This window comes from Equus przewalskii, chromosome 18 (assembly GCF_037783145.1).
Source record: "Equus przewalskii isolate Varuska chromosome 18, EquPr2, whole genome shotgun sequence".
Taxonomy (NCBI): domain Eukaryota; kingdom Metazoa; phylum Chordata; class Mammalia; order Perissodactyla; family Equidae; genus Equus; species Equus przewalskii.
The window spans coordinates 23,785,143-23,804,208 of NC_091848.1; the positions used below are offsets into that span (position 1 = coordinate 23,785,143).

A 19,066-nucleotide genomic window follows, 5' to 3' on the forward strand; every position below is an offset into this window, starting at 1 on the left:
AATGGGATAATAACGCCTATCTTGCTGGGTTATTATGAGGATTAAATGATATATGTAAAGTACCCAGCACTGATTCGGCAGCTTAGTAAAAACTCAATGAACGGCAGGCATTTTCTTTCTTTTTTTTTTTTTTTTTTGAGGAAGATCAGCCCTGAGCTAACTGCTGCCAATCCTCCTCTTTTTGCTGAGGAAGACTGGCCCTGAGCTAACATGCATGCCCGTCTTCCTCTACTGTATATGTGGGACGCCTACCACAGCATGGCTTGCCAAGCGGTGCCATGTCGCATCCGGGATCTGAACCGGCGAACCCCAGGCTGTGGAAGCAGAATGTGCACACTTAACCCCTGCGCCACCGGGCCGGCCCCAACATTTTCATTTTTAATAAGAGATGGAAAAGAGGCCTAAAAAGCATGTTTAAAAGGCCTGGACACAGGGCTTCTGTATTATATACACCTCTGGTTATTGGAACACACCTCTTCAATAAAGGCATGACTGTATTCATAAAGTATAGAAGAGAGAGAAGTTATGATTCTGATATCAGAAAGCAAAAACTAGGGGGCCAGCCCTGTGGCCGAGTGGTTCAGTTCAGGCTGTGCTTCATCAGTCTGGTTGTTCACTGGTTGGTTCACTAGTTGGGATCCTGGACACAGACCCACGTACTGCTCATCAGGCCATGCTCTGGAGGCATCCCACAAGAAGAACTAGAATGACTTACGACTAGAATATACAACTATGTACTAGGGCTTTGGGGAGACAAGAAAAAAAAAGGAAAAAAAGAGGAAGATTGGCAACAGATGTTAGCTCACGGCCAATCTTTCTCACCGGAAAGCATACCTTTAAAAAAAAAGAAAGAAACCGAAAACTAGTTAAATGTTTCAAAATCAGGTGGTCCCCATCCTTGAAAAAAATATTTGCAGAAACAGAAAGACAAAATAATGTCCTTTGGGGAATCTATGTGCCTTGGAAAATAGGAATTTGCGACAACTTTGATTTGTATGTACGTTTAAAATAAAAAAGATAATTTAGGATTTGACGCAGGTGACAGTAACATATTTACAGAGAAAGACAGTTTCCCTGCGCCGTCTCGCGACCGGGGTTCTAATCCCTTTCCCTCCTCAGGCCCTCAGATTTCCTGATTGTATATCAAGGGGTCAAATAAAAACATCTCTAAGCCTCGTCTCAAATTCTATGAATTCTTGACAATGTGCTTCTGCCTTGGGACGTGGCAATAAACATACGACTCAGGTTTCTCACTAGGCTCCTAATACGGATGCATTTCCTTATCCTGTCTCTACCTAAAACAAAATGTTTCCGATTCACCAGCCCTGGGGCTGCGTCTCGTCACGCCCGCACCCGAACCCCGCCCATAGCGGGAAACCCAAGTGGCCCGGGCAGTCGCCCCAGAGTGGGAACTACATCTCCCAAGGTGCCCCGGGGCGGGGGGCACCCCCTCGGATTGGTCAGGGGTCGCTGACGCTCAGTGTTTTGGCCCCGACGGTCACATGTTTCCTTTGTTGTGAGCTGCGGCAGAGACTGGTGGCCCGAGGAGACGCCGGCGCTGGAGAGAGCGCTGCGCCGCCGGCCGCTAAGGGACTGCAGGGGCCGCCGCTGCTGGCCGTTTCCAGCCTACGCCGAGAGGTACCCGGGGATGACAGCTCCGGGACCGGCCGAAAGGAGAGGAACCGGCCAGAGCCGGGGGCGGAGGGGTGGCCGAGGGCACGACCACGGGGGTGTCTGCAGGAGGGAAGCCAGCGGCAGCCGGCCTCTCGGGGCCAGACTAGTGGTCTGAGGAGAGACTGCGGCTGGGGCTGCAGGGCCCCTGCTTGGGGCGAGGGGGTCTCCAGAGATGCCCTGGGCGTCTTCAGCCCCGGATCTGAAAAGACAGTCCTGAGGGGAGGGCACCCCCGCCTCCTGGCACTACCGCCCCGGAACCGCGGCGCTGCTGGCGCGCCCCGCCGGGGGCGGCTTGGGAGGGGCCTGGCCGCCGGGGCTGGGGGTGGCAGGTGCGGGTCACCCTGCCGCCTCGGGGGCGGCGGCAGCTGGCGGGACTAGGCTGGGCAGACAGGTCCCGCATGTTGCCGATGGGCTTCGAACGGGGCGCTGCTCTTTTTTTAATCGAAGGAAGCACTGAGAATGCGAAGGTCTCAGATCAAGCCTTCCAGTTTGGTAGGGGCGACCTTTGGTTCTGCCGAGTTGGACTGACCGGGTCAAGGTGGGTCCCAGGGCTACGGGCCCGAGAAGCCCATTATAGCGATTGCGAAATGTCCTGGGCACTGTCACCTGACCGTTACCCCCGCCCCTACCCCCCGCCAGCCTTTGTTTACCACGGATCGCGGCCGGGCCCGCGCCGGGAAGCCAGCCCTGGAGCGACCGTCCCCGGGGAGCCGGGGCGGGCGGGGGAGCGGGCGTTCCGCCGGCGGAGTCCCTGCCTAACCCTCCCCCCCGCCTCCCTATCCCTTCAAGACTCGGTTCCTTAATTTAGTTCCTAAGGTCCCCGCCCCCAAGGTCTGGGCGCTCCGGGCGAAGAGTGTTAACGCGGCGGGGATTGGGCGCCTGCGGCAGCTTGTGGGCGGGACGACGGGGCGAGTTCCGAGTGTTTATTGGCGAGTGTCTTGTCGCTAGGTGGACGTGTCCAGGCATTTCTTCCCCGCCCCCTTGAAGGTGATCTGGAGGACGCGCGGGAGCGCGCGCGCTCTCGCTTCTCGAGCCGCTGCGGCCGGAGGGGAGCCGGCGGCGCGCGCTCTCGCGCAGGAGGACTCGCATGAGGCCGAGCCTTGCCGGGAGCTCCGCGGTCTCCGCCAAGGCCCGTGGGCAGCCCTGTGCCCGCAGGGCCGGCGGCCGCGGTCCAGGCCCGGGGAGGTCGCCACGTTTAACTGGAGTCCCCTATCTGCCGGGAGGGTGGGAAGGAAGTCTTCACGCCAAGGTGTGCTTGCCTGTCCTTCAAGCAAGGCTTAAATAGCTATATAAGGACCTTAACGCCACGTTTTAGGGTGCCTTACAGCCCTCCTCCCCCAGGCGGTGACTATTCACAATTAATTGTAGTGGATCTTAATGATTAATCACTTGCTTTCTTGAGCAGCTTTTTAAAAATCGCATCTTAGCAGTTGCAGCTAGACTGTTTAGGTCCACCAGCTGAGGCTGCTTTTTATTAGTCACGTAAAATAGGTTAAAATCTGCCTCTTGTCGACTAAAATAGAAAGTTAGAATTCTGCTTTTTAAAAAAAGATAGATTGAGGATATCCTCCTAAAAGGTAGAGATTCTTCTATATCCTAGTTTAGATGAGTTGTTTTCCTTGTTTCGGGAATTATGGTTCACTTTTTATATATTAATCCCCATGGTAATTCAAGATTTGTGAGAGTGAATTGCAAATATGTTTTAAAATTGTAAATTAAGATGATAGTAATAAAATCTACTAGAACAACCGTTTTGACCATCCTATGCTGAAGATGGGGTTTTCCTGATCTCCTGAGTTAATAGGGTACTTGGGTTTTATCAGATTTTCTCTTCCTGTGAGTCTATAGGAATTCACCCAAGACTTAAAGCACTTCTGTAGGAGGTGGATCGAACTCCCTGGGTGAAGCAGGAATTGAATAGGGCAATTCTGATTGGTTATGCATTATTAATATATTTTTAAAATTCAAATGGAGATGACTACCCCAGTAGGAGCAGCTTCTGTGATCTCGAACTACCTCATCACTTGTGCATTGAGGGCATTTAACATCTCTAAATAAGTACAAAATGCAAACCTCTAACCTTTTTTAAAAATAAAACCACCACTCAGAAGCCTGCTTCTCCACATGCAGTCTGTGACTTAGTTTTTAAACAACAAGAAGAAATAATATTGTTAGGGCTATCAGCTTTAATGTAGACTTTCCGGGCTTTTGTCCAAGTTACTAAAACCTTAATGCTTTTTCAAAAAACTGTTTTAACTTTCTTGTTTTTCTGCCATTTCATTAAAACCCAAAAGTAAAGCCTGTGAAAAATAAATACTATTTATTAAATAAGTGACTACAGTTGTTTTCTTATATACTTTTACTAGAAATTTGGGGCTTTTTTCAATAAATATTTAGCTTTGGACTGTATACTAAAAAATCTAAATAAAATATCCTCATAAGTATATGAATAATACTTTTTGTATAATCCTATTTCTGTTGTGACTGAAATAAAGAATGTGTGGCTACTTGACAACTGTTGACATTTTAAAACCCTGTTCTTTCTCCTATTAAAAACACAATAGCTAAACTAACTTTTTAATTGAAGAGTTTGTCACTGTCTAAATTCGACACCCGAGGGCTACAATTTTTCAACATTTGGCACATCTTAAAGACTACTAAGTTGATGTTTAAAAGTGACTCAGCTTTACTCAATGGTTTCTAAAAGTTATTTCTGTAATTAATTTGTGTCGTCAGTAAGATAAATAGAAATCACTAAATTTTATACATAGAAGTCATCTAAAATACTGGATCTCAAACTTGTTCAAGTGGCAGAGCGCTGGGTCCTGTCTTTGCAGATTTAATTAATTCCAGTAAGAGAACCAAAAACAATTTTGTAGCAGAAAATATAACTGTATGATATATCTATAGGTCTTTCAATTTTAAAATAAAACAGTGTATTAAATACCTGAAAGAAACGTGAGCAGGATAAAACCAAATGACCTGAAGTTTACATGTTAAGTCTAATGAGAAGCATGCTCAATAAGGCAGCTTGATACTAGGTGTGATGTCTGATGATTAACAATGTTTTTCTTCTTTGGGGAGTTGGGAAGTATTAGTAGCCGAAAGAAACGCTGAATGGATAAATTTGATTTTTTCTGTGATTTGGGAGAAGATAGTATTCTTTTTTAGTTTTAGAACCATATGGTCTAGTCTGACACATTGTTTAAGCACTCCTAAATTTTTCATCATCAGATACCTCTTATTTCTCTTTCTTTTGTTAGTCATAGTCATAATGTGTTGACCACTTGAGGTTCTAGTAAACAAGGGATAATCATTAGTTGCTATAATTCTAGAAACAAATTTCAGATTTTAGTTGGTTTCTGGTATCTTACGGTGGGTAAATATGTTCTTGATGGCCCCATGAAGAAATTAGAAATGTTGCAAATAGCAGCTTGAAGACTGGACTTTATTAAATATAACATTATAAAACTTGGTTCAGGAACCACTGCTTCAAGAGCAAAGCTTTGAATTGAAAACTTAAGAGTGTAAATTTATAATTCTTAAAAAGTGGTCATTAAATAGAATGGTGCAAATAAATTAGCTTTTGAGAAAATGTGAAAATATCTGAAATTTATAAAAACTGCTTGGTTTTATGTAGTACCATGTTAAATGTAATTTTCTAGTTATTTTAAAATAATCTACTATGTTGCAGTTGTTTTCTGGCTTTCCTTCTTTTGAGTTACTATATATCTTTAAACATAAACGTCTTGTGGTTAGTCTTTTTGTTGTCTCTGCTATGTGGTTCTTTACTCAAAGTTAAATTTGAGAAAATGGACTAGTGTAGAGCATAGCATGTGGCAGTTCACTCCTGCAAGTTGTAGGGACCATGTTAGTCAAATGTTGTTGGTTTCCTTTGCTTTCTGGTGTTTATTAGTTTTTATAAGCCCCTCATTAATCCATACTGTCTATAAGCCTGATAGTAACTTCTTTCTTTGTATAGGATTTCTGCGTTCTAAAGGAAAAATAAGCTTGATTGCAGTACAGCTACACTCTAGATCAATTCTGATATTATATATCTCCTTTGGACTTGGTACACTGACCTCCTCTGTTCCTTGTCTTTACCTGTTAGGCTGGTAAGTATTACCTCAAAACCTTGCAGAAAATGCCCAGGTGAATTGCCTTCTCCTTCTATTCTTTAAGGAATAAGTCTAGACCGGATCAGTCCTGAGAGAATCTATTCCAATTTGCACCTGTGTTTTCTGCTAGAAAAACACTGACAATTTAAATCTATTTTAGGTCAGTCTTGGAGTTCTTGTTTGGTGCTAATCTTAACCAGTCTCACAGAGTCTAAAATTGGATCTGAATCCAATATTGTGACCCCAGTGCCAGATAGAGAGTAAGCTCTCTATAAATGTTCCTTGAATTGTCCTAAATTTCTGTGTTGGCTCAGGACCTTAATTGTCCATTGGGAAGAAACACTTACTTAGCTAGGACTAATATTTCCCTAATTTGACCAAGTTGAAATATTTTTTACCAAGTTAGACTGACAAGTAAGAAAACATGCAAGAGGGGCCAGCCTGGTGGCGCAGTGGGTAAGTTCACACGTTCCGCTTCTCAGCGGCCTGGGGTTCACCGGTTCGGATCCTGGGTGCGGACATGGCACCGGTTGGCAAAAGCAATGCTATGGTAGGCGTCCCACATGTAGAGTAGAGGAAGATGGGCATGGATGTTAGCTCAGGGCCAGTCTTCCTCAGCAAAAAAGAGGAGGATTGGCGGTAGTTAGGTCAGGGCCTCAAAAAAAAAAAAGGAAAAGAAAACATGTAAGATATGTCACCTCACAATCATAGTATAATCAGGGTGTTTGTGTGTATATATATATGTGATAGTGTTTGTGTATATATGTAGAAAAAATCAGTAGTCTGTAACTTGGTTTTCAGAATCGACCTTTTATGTTGCCTAAACTTGTTAAGAATTTATGAGTTCTATTTATAGATATCTGGGCCAGAAACCAGAACCATTTGTGTTTAAATGCTATTCCTATTCTCCGCACAGCTCAAAGTTCTAGTATTTTCTCTTAAGCATTCCTCTCCTCCCCTTCCACCAAAAAAAAATTAAAAAGGAATTGTGCTGAATTGGTTTGTTTTTACAGGTACTAAGTCTGTAAGTTTCAACAAAGCAGAAGAAATATTCATTTATATATTAAAAGTTTGAAAAATAATTATTTGAAAATCTTGGAGAGTCTATATGGATAATCTAGATAACTAAGGGTTAACAAATGAAATTTTTTTCCTGAATTACCCAGAATACTTGAGATTTTCTCAAATTGATTCCATAGTTATATAAAACATAGTGACGAAATTGTTTGCTTTTGGTAGTATTGATAGACCAACTCAGAATTATTTAATGGCCTCAAACTCAGATGAAATATCAATTACCAGACACACTTCAAATATCCAAGGCAGAATTATCACAGGATATAAATGGTGTCATCAATGCCACAGTTAGCTTGCTGTTGACGCGAATATTTGTTTACTCATCTTTCACTCAAGAAACCTTACTTCAGGATAAAATTGTCAAGTAAGGAAGTTGGTAAATAAGGAAACTAATTTGTATGTATGTAAAATAGCATAAAATTATTAATTTGCCTTAAGGAATTGTTATTCGGTACTGATTTTCTGTGCAAAACTGAACTTCCAGTGAGAAACTAATATCTACTAAAAATTTTTTTCAACATATTGGTAAATAATGCCAACTATACATGAAGTGATTCATATCTGATTTATATGTCACTATTCTCCATTTATTTTAGGTTTGGAAATTAAAACAACACATATTTTGACTGGGGCTTTGATCAAGCAAATGCTAAGAAGGTATTATATTTATAATATTTGTAAACTATCTAAACATTGTCATTAGAGAATCTAAACCATTTTCCTTTCTTTAACCTGGGGTCACTTAGACCAATCAGAGTCACAGGGAGGGACCAATTCTAACCTCAAGATCATAAAGGAAGGCATTGTCACTGTCATTGCCATTACCAAATAAAGTATTTACCCACTCCTTGCTACTCCTTCCTGACATCCTCAGTCCCTCTTCTACGTTTTTCTTCAATCTTAGAGACAATAAAATAAGTTCTCTCTGTTCGTTTTTCTGGGACATAGGCCAACAGCATGTAAGTTTAACTCTACTTAGCAATCGGAAAATAGTTCTACAGCATTTGTGAGTTCTGCAGTTGGGAATAAACCCTCGATACCCTTAACCAGAAGAATCTTTCTGTTAAGAAAAATCTTCAAGTGAGAGTGTAGCTCCAGCAATAAAGCTCCTGAAGAGATGAGGGAGCAAAAGAAAGAGAGACCAGCTTTTCTGAACAAATCATGTGACTGGCAGTCAGTCATTGACGTGACGGTCTGATCACCCTCGCATCTGCCAACTTATCTAGATACAATTTTCAGTCATTCTGTTTCTTTGGAACAAACATTTTCCTCTTGTTTTGTCCAGACATGCCTGCTTAGTTGCTTACTTTGTCCTGATGGGAATAATGATGCTTTGAGGTTTGCTGAATTTTTAGAAGAATTCAATCTAATTTTGTTTTGTTTGATTTTGTATGAGTTCATTTATGATAAATCTTGAACCTATATTAGATACTGTACTTTGAGATGTGATTAAACTTTACATTTTTAACCATTACTAGTTAAAATACAATACTTTATTTGTGTAAAATGGGAAAACAGAGGCTAGTAAATGACATCTGGAAGCCCAAAAGTTACACTTTGAAATGCATCTCAAATTTCTCAGACCCTCCTGTGGAAATCCTTTAGCTTGTCATCAATAGGAAGAGTTTGTATTTCACACTGTTGTGGAGATGGGTTAATGGGAGACTTCTGAGAAAGTCCAGAGGAAGTGAGGATGTTCATAAAGCCAGGCCAAAGCTACTTGGAAAGAAACAGCCCCAGTCTATGAGATAGTCTCTCCTACATACAAAGCAGTAAATGAGTATCTTGTCGTTGAATGCTTTGTAGTAGCAGGTGATTATATAGCTGTTATAATCCAGGATTTTCAGTTTTACATTGCGTAAAAGCAGTGGAAGACCTTGTCAGTCAACAATCAAGGGACTACCTCTGAGAATAAGGGGCAGAAAAGAGCATAAAAAGACAGACCTGTAACTCCTATGAAGTTTTTTGGTTTTTTTTAAAGATTGGCACCTGCGCCAACATCTGTTGCCAATCTTTTTTCTTTTCTTTTCTTTTCTTCTTCTCCCCAAAGCCCCCCCCGCCCCATTTCACAGTTGTATATTCTAGTTGTAGGTCCTTCTGGTTGTGCTATGTGGGACGCCACCTCATCATGCCTTGATGAGCGGTGCCGTGTCCACGCCCAGGATCCAAACCAGCAAAACCCCAAGCTGCCAAAGCTCAGTGTGCGAACTTAACCACTCGGCCACGGGGCTGGCCCCTCCTATCAAGTTTTAATCAGCCTTATATTAATACTTAACTTACTCAATATGCTATCTCCAAATTTATCAGATACAGATATAGTAAGATACCAGACAATGAATATCAGATAGAGTAAGATTATTAGATACAGAAAGCAGAGTAAATTTTCATTTATATTTTCCAACTTGTCCCTTTTAGCCCAAAGGGAAATTCTTAGTTCTTGCAGTATGTTATTTTGTTTTGCATTCTGAACACATTGTCATTTAAGAAAATAAAAATGTATGGAGGCAGAAGGCTCAAAATTTTTGTTGTTGTTAAGGCCAGTAATTATATCACTGGTCAAAAAGAATAGGTTGTATGAAATTTTTGAACCTGAAATGCAGTAAGAATTTAAATTAAATGAGCTTATTTTAAGAATAAATTCTTGATTTGGGAAGCTGACTTACGACTAATTCAACCATAATTTGAATTTAGATTAGTAAAGCAGTAAGATTAAACTATGAGTTATATGCCATATCAACACAGTTTCTTTATGTTTATCATAATTGAATGTTTATCACTTGTGATATTACATACTTTGAACTTTTTGCAGTTTCAACAACAGAAAATTGACATTCGGGCAGAGTAGTGATCTTTCTTCTATGGGCGATAGGTTTCCATATACTGAACTGTTATTGAGATAACTTCAAATTAAAATCATGTTTGAGATTTGTGCTACTGCCCATGTATAGGAGCTTGGAATTAGGAAGTGATATTATGTATTATGAGTTAATTTGTAAATTTATTTTTTATTTTTTTGCTTTTCTCCCGAAATCCCCCCAATACATAGTTGTATATTTTAGTTGTGGGTCCTTCTAGTTGTGGCATGTGAGACGCCACCTCAGCAGGGCCTGACGAGTGGTGCCATGTCTGTGCGCAGGATCCGAACCAATGAAACCCTGGACCGCTGAAGTGGAGCATGCGAACTTAACCACTCGGCCACGGGGCTGACCCCTAATTTTTAAATTTTAACCTGTGTATATGTGCATGTGCTCGTGGACGTGCACACACATGCATGGACAGTTATTACCCAAGAAGTCAGATGACCTGCAGTGAGGCAAATGTGAACTCTCTAAGCAATCAGGAAAATCTTAAAAGAAGTGGGAAGAAACCCCTCCTTTTTTTGGTTAGTGATAATTTTAAAACTAATGATAAAATATTTTAAACTCAGATATAATTTTATTTATTTAGGTATTAAAATTAACAAAATGAAATGAAACTTTTATTTGTTCTCAGACACATCTGATACCTAAAACCTGCAAAGTGTAATTAGATTATAAGTCAAAATCTAGCTTACTTGCACGCTAACATATGTGTAGACAAATATTCCCTCAAATTTAAGAGAAACTAATTTTATTGAGTAAATATCTGGTAGTTACTTTGTTGACAGTGCTCCAAAACCCAGCCATTTGTAAGCATTCTCTTGGGTTTGTTTTTACTGTTGTGTGTGTTCACTTAAATAGGCCTTCTACATGAGCTTCCATTGCCATAACTATTTCATTACATTACACACCCTCGTTACACATTTAGAAGATAAATTGCATGTATATTTGTATACTTGGAATTTTCTGTTGTTTAGTTTTTAAACTTAGAAGTAAGGGTAAAGTTTATCCCTGTCAGTCTGTCATATACTTTGTAAATAGATCCTGCCTATTTAGAACAATCTGTCTTCATCCTATATAAAGTCCTAAGCCTGTAAACCAACCTTTTTGTTAATTATAGTACCAACCTCATGAGGTTGTTATGAGGATTAAATTAAATAATCCATATTAAGAGTTTAGAAAGTGCCAGGACATGGTAAGCATTAAAAAAAGATTACTGTTGAGCTGGCCCTGATGGCCTAGTGGTTAAAGTTCTTCACGCTCCACTTCTGCAGCCACAGTTTGGTTCCTGGGCCCGGAACCACACCACTGTCTGTCACTTGCCATGCTGTGGCAGTGGCTCACATAGAAGAACTAGGAGGACTTAGAACTAGAATATACAGCTATGTACTGGGGCTCTGGGGAGGAAGAAAAGAGAGAGAGAGGAAGATTGGCAACAGATGTTAGCTCAGGGCAAATCTTTCCCAGCCAAAAAAAAAAAAAAGATTAGTGTTGTTTTTGTTCTTTTGTGTTTTTTAATGCATTTAAAGAAATAAAGCCTCCGTGGTTTCATAACACAGTTAGTACACAGGTCTGGCACTTAATAGTTTCTAAAGCCTTATCTGGTAGATTTCCAAAAACTTCTTCATTTTTTGCCAGGATTCTTAGAGGAGATCAAAATGACTCTTTCAGTCATTTTAGCATTTTAAAAGTCAGCACAGTCTACATGCCCACAGCTGGGATTTCCCTATCGGCATACTGCCTCTGAATCCCCACCTAGTGATTCCAGATAAAAATAATATTTGTTTTACTTGAGTCTTTGTTCCATTTAACTGATGGAATTGCTTGAATTTTCTCTGACTTTACCTGCAAAATTGGAGGACGGAGAGAGGAATGGTAGAGAAAAGATTGTACAAAATGCAAGCATGTAGGTATCTTTCAGATGTCGTTACAGCTAGGTACTTCTCCCTAAGTACTTAGAATAGCCTAGTGTACATCTGCCCTGGGAAAATCCTGTCACCTAGACTTCAGGAAGATTAAGTGCTAATTTATATGAAGAGGTAAAAAACATTTAATAGAAGTTTACGTGGGAACTGTGCTACCTGTACCAGTGTGTACAGTTGTATATTTTTAGTTGTGAGTCCTTCCAGTTGTGGCATGTGGGATGCCGCCTCAGCATGGCCTGATGAGTGGTGCCATGTCTGCACCCAGGATCCCAGGATCCGAACTGGCGAAAGCCTGGGCCGCTGAAGCAGAGGACGTGAACTTAACCACTCGGCCACAGGGCCGGCTCCTATTTTAAGTATTTTCTTGGTGGTCTAGTGGTCAAGATTCGGTGTTCTCACCACCGTGACCAAGTTTCTTTCCCTGGCTAGGAACCACACCAACCATGCATCTGTTGGTTGATATACTGTGACAGCTGCGTGTTGCTATGATACTAAAAGCTATGCCACCAATATTTGAAATACCAGCAGGATCACCCATGGTGGACAGGTTTCTGGGAGCTTCCAGACTTCAGACAGACTAGGAAGAAGGACCTGGCCACCCACTTCCAAAAAAATTGGCCATGAAAACTCTCTGAATAGCAGCAGAGCATTGTCTGACATAGTGCCAGAAGGTGAGACAGTGGTGCAAAAAGACCAGGTAGGATTCGGCTCTGCTGTACACACAGTCACTGGGAGTTGGAATCCCCTCTGTGGCACTAACAATAAAGAACTATTTTCTATTAATACAGCATTGAACATCTTTGTAGATAAATCTTTCCACGTATTCCTGATTATTTCCTTAGGATACATTGCTAGAAAGGGACTTGCTGGTCAAACAGTATACATATTTTTAAAGACTTGATACAGCTGCATTTCTCTCTAGCAACAGCATATTAAGATAATAAACATTTATATTAGGATTCTGAGTGTGCTGAAATTCTGTCTTATAGCATTCTGACTTAGCTTTACAGTCAGTAGATGAAACCCAGCTGTGTAAAAGGGGAGACAGATGGTTATTAGTAATTCACAAAGTAGATGGTACCCTTTCAGCTGGAGGGGGTGCTTAAGGAGTAGTGTTGCAAATTACCCCTAATCTTTCTAATTGTGCAAATGCAAATTTTTCTTTATCAATTTTTATTAAAATGAAATAGTGCTGTATACCCTATGTTAATTATGTGATTTTGTTGTGTTTCCATCAAAAGAAATGATGTAATTTGAATATTGAATTTTTTACATATTGAAATGTTTTCTTTTCCTTTTTTTTGACTGTTAGCCACATAAAGAAGATCCCTAACAGTCATTTCTCAACAATTATATAGTCAACTGATGTAACAATGGTACTAATATTGGGACGAAGACTAAACAGAGAGGATCTCGGGGTGCGTGATTCCCCAGCAACTAAGCGTAAAGTTTTTGAAATGGACCCTAAATCTCTGACAGGCCGTGAGTTTTTTGACTTCTCTTCAGGATCATCCCATGCGGAAAACATACTTCAGATATTTAATGAATTCCGAGATAGCCGCTTATTCACAGATGTTATCATTTGTGTGGAAGGAAAAGAATTTCCTTGCCATAGAGCTGTTCTCTCAGCCTGTAGTAGCTACTTCAGAGCTATGTTTTGTAATGACCACAAGGAAAGCCGAGAAATGTTGGTTGAAATCAATGGTATTTTAGCTGAAGCTATGGAATGTTTTCTGCAGTATGTTTATACTGGAAAGGTGAAGATCACCACAGAGAATGTACAATATCTCTTTGAAACTTCAAGCCTCTTTCAGATTAGTGTTCTCCGCGATGCGTGTGCCAAGTTCTTGGAGGAGCAACTTGATCCGTGTAATTGCTTGGGAATCCAGCGCTTTGCTGATACCCATTCACTCAAAACGCTCTTCACAAAATGCAAGAATTTTGCTTTACAGACTTTTGAGGATGTGTCCCAGCATGAAGAATTTCTTGAGCTTGACAAAGATGAACTTATTGATTATATTTGTAGCGATGAACTTGTTATTGGTAAAGAGGAGATGGTTTTTGAAGCCGTCATGCGTTGGGTCTATCGTGCTGTTGATCTGAGAAGGCCTCTGCTCCACGAGCTCCTGACACATGTGAGACTCCCTCTGTTGCATCCCAACTACTTCGTTCAAACAGTTGAGGTGGACCAATTGATTCAGAATTCTCCTGAGTGTTACCAGTTGCTGCATGAAGCAAGACGGTACCACATACTTGGGAATGAAATGATGTCCCCAAGGACTAGGCCACGAAGGTGAGAAGACTGTTTAAAAATTAACTACAATATAATTAACAAAAATTTTTGTTTTTAAAATATTTTTAAACCTCTCAAATGTAATCTCAGTGGAGTCATTTATATGTATTGTGTACATGTGGCTGTATATAATTTAAGATTTGTTTTGGATTATGTAAATCATTAAAATGTCTCTCCCCGGGAAGGCTAGATTCAACAATAGCATTTTTTGTAAAATTGTTTTGTTAATGTTGTTCTGAGCTCTCAGAGGGTGTTATGAAGAGTTTTGGCAACTGTGCATATCTCAACATATTTCTGCTGATTTCTTGTAACCTTTGTAGGGTCCCAAAGTATTCCACTTTTCTTTCCAGAAGGTCTTTGGATATAAAGTAGCTAGACTTTGGTAGACTCTCTTGGACTGCCTCTATTTATAAAAAAACAAATTTGCAATTTGCAGTTCATATTCTAACCTTTTTCATAACAGACAACATGAAATAGTAGAGGTGAAGTAAGTAAGCTGGTATACGTTGAGTGGATTCTCAGATGTAAAACCCCAGCCTCAGATCTTTTCTCTTTGCCACAGTTACTATATTTAAGGTCAATCTCAATTTTTTCTTTTTTCTTTTTTTGGTAAGGAAGATTGGCCCTGAGCTAACATCTGTTGCCAGTCTTCTTCTTCTTGCTTGTGGAAGATTGTCGCTGTACTAACATCTGTGCCTGTTTTCCTCTATTTTGTGTGGGATGCCACTATAGCATGGCTTGACAAGTGGTACGTTGTCCGCATCTGGGATCCCAACCCGCGAACTCTGGGCTGCCAAAGTAGAGTGCGTGAACTTAACCACTACCCCACCAGGCCAGCCCCTCAATCTGAATTTTTAAAATTTTTTCTCATTACAAAAATTACATCATCATTATAGAGACTTGGGAAAATTTATCTTTAGGGGTAGAAATGCAGTTAAGTATTGTACTATATTTGTATCTTCTTACAGTGAGTACTTCTGTGAAATACCCATAGATTTTAACTCATAAACTATAGAAAAATAATCTCCATGGCTTAGTAATGGAAGAAATAATAGTAAACATACTTTACCATGAATAAGCAAGAAATGGCTATTTTGAGAAATATTGCAAAGAATCTTTTAAATATTTTTCTAACAAAGCTAATGTTGGGTTTTTTTTTTATTGTGGTAAAAAGTGTAATATAAAATTTACCATCTTCATCATATTTAAATGTACCATTCAGTAGTGTTATATTCACATTGTTGTGAAACAAGTGTTTATTTTTATTTTCCCATACCATCCTTACTTTTTCTATCAATTTACTATAGCATAGCTCTCAAACCACATTTTTAACTTTGATTTTGACTATCATTATTTTGGAATGTAATTAAAATTCAGCATATTGTGAGATAGCATGCCTAAAATCTACAATAGTTTGGATGTAGCAAGCTTTAATGTTTCCTCATATGTCTGATGAGAATGATGATAAATAGTACTTACTTTACAGGTTTTGTCATTGAAATTATTAAATGCAATAATCCTTAATGTACTCAGCATAGCAAGCGATGCATAGAAAGTGCTTAAAAATTATTAGCTATTATTGTTTATATAGTATAGTGTAGATCTGACCCACTTTTAAAAATCTCCCAGTACTTGAGAGCCTGAACTTTTTATAAATTGCATACAATATTGGGTAACTATTATTACAAAAAATGAATGTAATATTTCTTTGTATTAGGGTTCGAGTGCATTTTTTTCTTTCAAAGTTACCTGACTTATGTCAATTATATCTCAAAACTGGAAAAAAGTAGCTGACTTTAGTTTTAAAAAGTAATTGTTTTACAAGAAAGAAATATGAAATATTTTACTCCTAGTCTTTTAACAAAGGACAAAAAACATACAGTTTTATTCTATAAATACCCTGATGTGTGTGTGATTTTTAAAGGACTATTTAGAAGCTTGGACTGAGCTTAAGAAAGTGGAAAGAGCAAGGTTCTTAAATGTATTAAGAAAGCTAAACAGCTTTGGGGCTGTTCCAGAACTTTTCTGGATACATGGTATTCCTCTAAGGGGAAAATTGCGCATTTTTCCAATTAGAGTCCCTTTGTATCAGTAGAAGGGTTTGGGGTCAAGTAGGGTTAATAATACCTATCTCACATATCTCAGGATTAGAACAGGGACCAAGGGTTATGTGTTGCACAATTAAAATAGGTCATTTATTGTTAATATTTATAAAGGTATGACCTGAATGAAATCAGATTGCAGCCTAAGGGTAATTAGGCTGAGACAGCAAATGGATAATTTTCCTGATTCACTTAATTATTTGATTTACAAAAACGTATTTCACATCCAGTTTTTAAGGGAACCAATCCATTTCATACAGTGAAACACATCTATATATAAGACTGCAGTATCACCTTTCTTCAGGATGCAAGTAGGAAAAAACCACACTATGGTTTAATTGAATTTGCAGACTATTGTAAATATAATAGCAGATACTTATGTTGGCATTATGTGAGGAAAGAGGAATCTTTTTATTTTACAACTCTGCCATCACGTTCTGTCCCTTATATTCTTTCACTTTATTTGTTACTGCACGTTAGTACCAATCACTAGGAATTTCATTATCTGAACAATGTGTATTATTTGTACAGGTTCTCATCTTTGTGAGAAACTCCAAACTTCTTTGAAAAAGGAGTGATGTCTCCACTTCTACAACTGCAGTTCACTCCTCTGCCTTCTGCTCCAGTCACTCTACTGAAACTCCTCTCAATCAGGTCATCACTGACCTTCTATTTATTATTTGTTAGCCTCTTTTCAGTCTTTATCCACCTTGATCTCTCTTTAGGATTTGACATTATTTATTGCTTTAATCCCTCTTGAAACGCTCTCCCCCTTAACTTCTGGAGTACCATTTTCCACATGGTCCTCTTACTTCTCTTTCTCAGATTCATGGTTCTGTATCTAGTCTTGGAAATGTTGATAGTCCCCTTGGTTCACATCTCTTTGTCTTACCTTATCAACTTTTCTAGGTGATCTCATCTAGTCTCATGGCTTTAATTACCATGCATGTTATTGACTATCAACCTGTATCTCCAGCCCAGACTTTTCTCTTTCATGCATTCATTCAGCCAATGTTTCTTTTTTTAAACTTTTATATATGTATGTATGTGTGTGTACATATATATATATGTATGTATTTTTTTTCACTAGAGGATATTCTTTAAAAAAATAACATAAGCAAAATAACATCACACTTAGTTAATAATTCTTTCATATTATCTAATACCTAATCCAAATTCAGATTTCCCCAGTCTTTTCCAAAATGTTCTTTAGTGAACCCAATTCAGGACCATGCATTGCATCTGGTTATTTCCATGAAGTCTCTTTTATTCCAGAACAATTTCTTTTTTTCATGATTCTGGTTTGTTAATGGGCAAGTTGTCCAGAAAAAATATTCCACCTTCTGTAGTAGTCTGGTTGCTTCCTTATGGTGTCACTTAGCTGCATTTAGCTATGATTCCTGGAGACTCGAAGTTGGCTCTAAAAGCTTCAGCTTGATGGAGACAAGTTAAATATTTTTGGCTAGAAGTCATCCAAGGTAATGCATCACGTTAGGAGACACAGTGTATCTGGTTGTCCCACCATTAGCAATGTGAAGATTAACTCTGGATTAGGGTGATATACTCCTCACATCAGCCAGTATTTCTTTAATGTTTATCCTGTGCCAGGTATTCTCCAGAGCTCCACCCATAGTGGATATTCTACCTACATATACCGCATGTCTCTTAAATGACAGAGAAAACCCCAAGATGCATCCAAGAGCATGAGAGGTTTTGATAATCTGCACTGCCGGTTGTAAACCCTTGGGTGCATGGAGGAAAAACAGTGGAGACCAATCACAGAAGGAATAAAGCTTAGGAACAGTGGTTGTCTTTTTATTAATATATATTATGCAACTTTAAATCTCTCTATTAACACATAATACTATTTTTAATAAATACCAAGTTCAAGCATCATGATATATTTAGAGTACTGGCTTCAGAATCACACAGTCCTGGATTAAAATCTGCTCTACACAGCTAGTTAATTCCATGACCTTGGGGCAAGTTACTTTAACTTCTCTCTGTATCAGTTTCCTCATGTGTAAAAGGATACTACCTACCTTTAAGATTGTTATAAGGATTGGAAAAACCATATCAAAAATGTATAACCTAGAATTGGACACAAAAATGCTTAATAAAAATTATTGCTGGTTTCATGAAAAAGTTTATGCTGTACTTTTACAGAATAGGAAATGTGGTTTGAGAGTCAGAAATGTTTGCTATCAAATAGTTTATTTTAAGCATAAATTGTTCATAGCTATGGGAAAAATTGATGTTCTTTCCCACACTCCATTGAGCAAGAGATAGCTAAGATTTAATCAGCTCATCATTTTGAGGCTGGAATCAGTTAAGTACTTGTCTCTTCTAATACTTTCTACTACCTCTTGTCTAATAATCAGTTACTATATGATGAATATAGGAACCTAACTGCCATAAAGAGGACAAAGTTCAAGTTGCTATTGGAAACCAGTTGAGAAAATTAAGATAAAGGGTTTTTTTTAATAAATAGTTTTAAGATTGTTTAATTAATTCCTTCATTCATTATTTTATAGGTGATAAAACTGAGGCACCAACTTGCTCTTGGTCACAAAGTTAAGTGAACCAACTTGCTCTTGGTCACAAAGCTAGTTAGTGGCAGGACCAGGGCTAAAATTCAGTGTTCTGAATTTTTTTGTTCCAGTCCTTCTTAAAAACGATATTCTACTATATTATGGGATGCATGGTTTACCATTTTTATACATGTTAATTCATTTTTATTTTGAACTCAAACATTTTTCCATAAAAGTATACATTGGAAGTCTCCCTCTACTTGACCCTTATTAGTATATTAGTTCTCCTCCCCAAAGGATACCTCTGTTACCAGTTTTTTGAACTCTTTTTGGAAATATTCTTTGCATATGGAAGTGTGTGTGTGTGTGTGTGTATTTATCACTTCAGAGTATCTTGGAGGGCTGGCCCCATGGCCTGGTGGTTAAGTTTGGCACACTCCGCTTCGGCAGCTCAGGTTCACAGGTTTGGATCCCAGGCATGCATCTAT

The 19,066-nt window shown here is 39.2% G+C and overlaps 1 protein-coding gene across 15 annotated transcripts in view; it reads left to right on the plus strand.

Moving 5' to 3' along the window:
* Window positions 1-1,366: 1,366 nt before the first annotated feature.
* The window catches only part of KLHL24 (kelch like family member 24), a 40,798-nt gene continuing 23,098 nt past the window's right edge, over window positions 1,367-19,066 (plus strand). For 3 of the 15 annotated variants that reach the window (XM_008541643.2, XM_070582421.1, XM_070582418.1), the window contains exons 1-3: window positions 1,480-1,638; window positions 5,657-5,789; window positions 12,965-13,945. In XM_008541643.2, the coding sequence (XP_008539865.1) occupies window positions 13,026-13,945 (920 nt within the window). In that variant the 5' untranslated portion in view covers window positions 1,480-1,638; window positions 5,657-5,789; window positions 12,965-13,025. Of the gene's footprint in view, window positions 1,639-2,121; window positions 2,213-5,656; window positions 5,790-7,465; window positions 7,527-12,177; window positions 12,350-12,964; window positions 13,946-16,493; window positions 16,702-19,066 lie in introns of those variants that run through there. The other 12 variants (XM_070582420.1, XM_070582417.1, XM_070582416.1 and 9 more) reach the window with 10 other exon arrangements.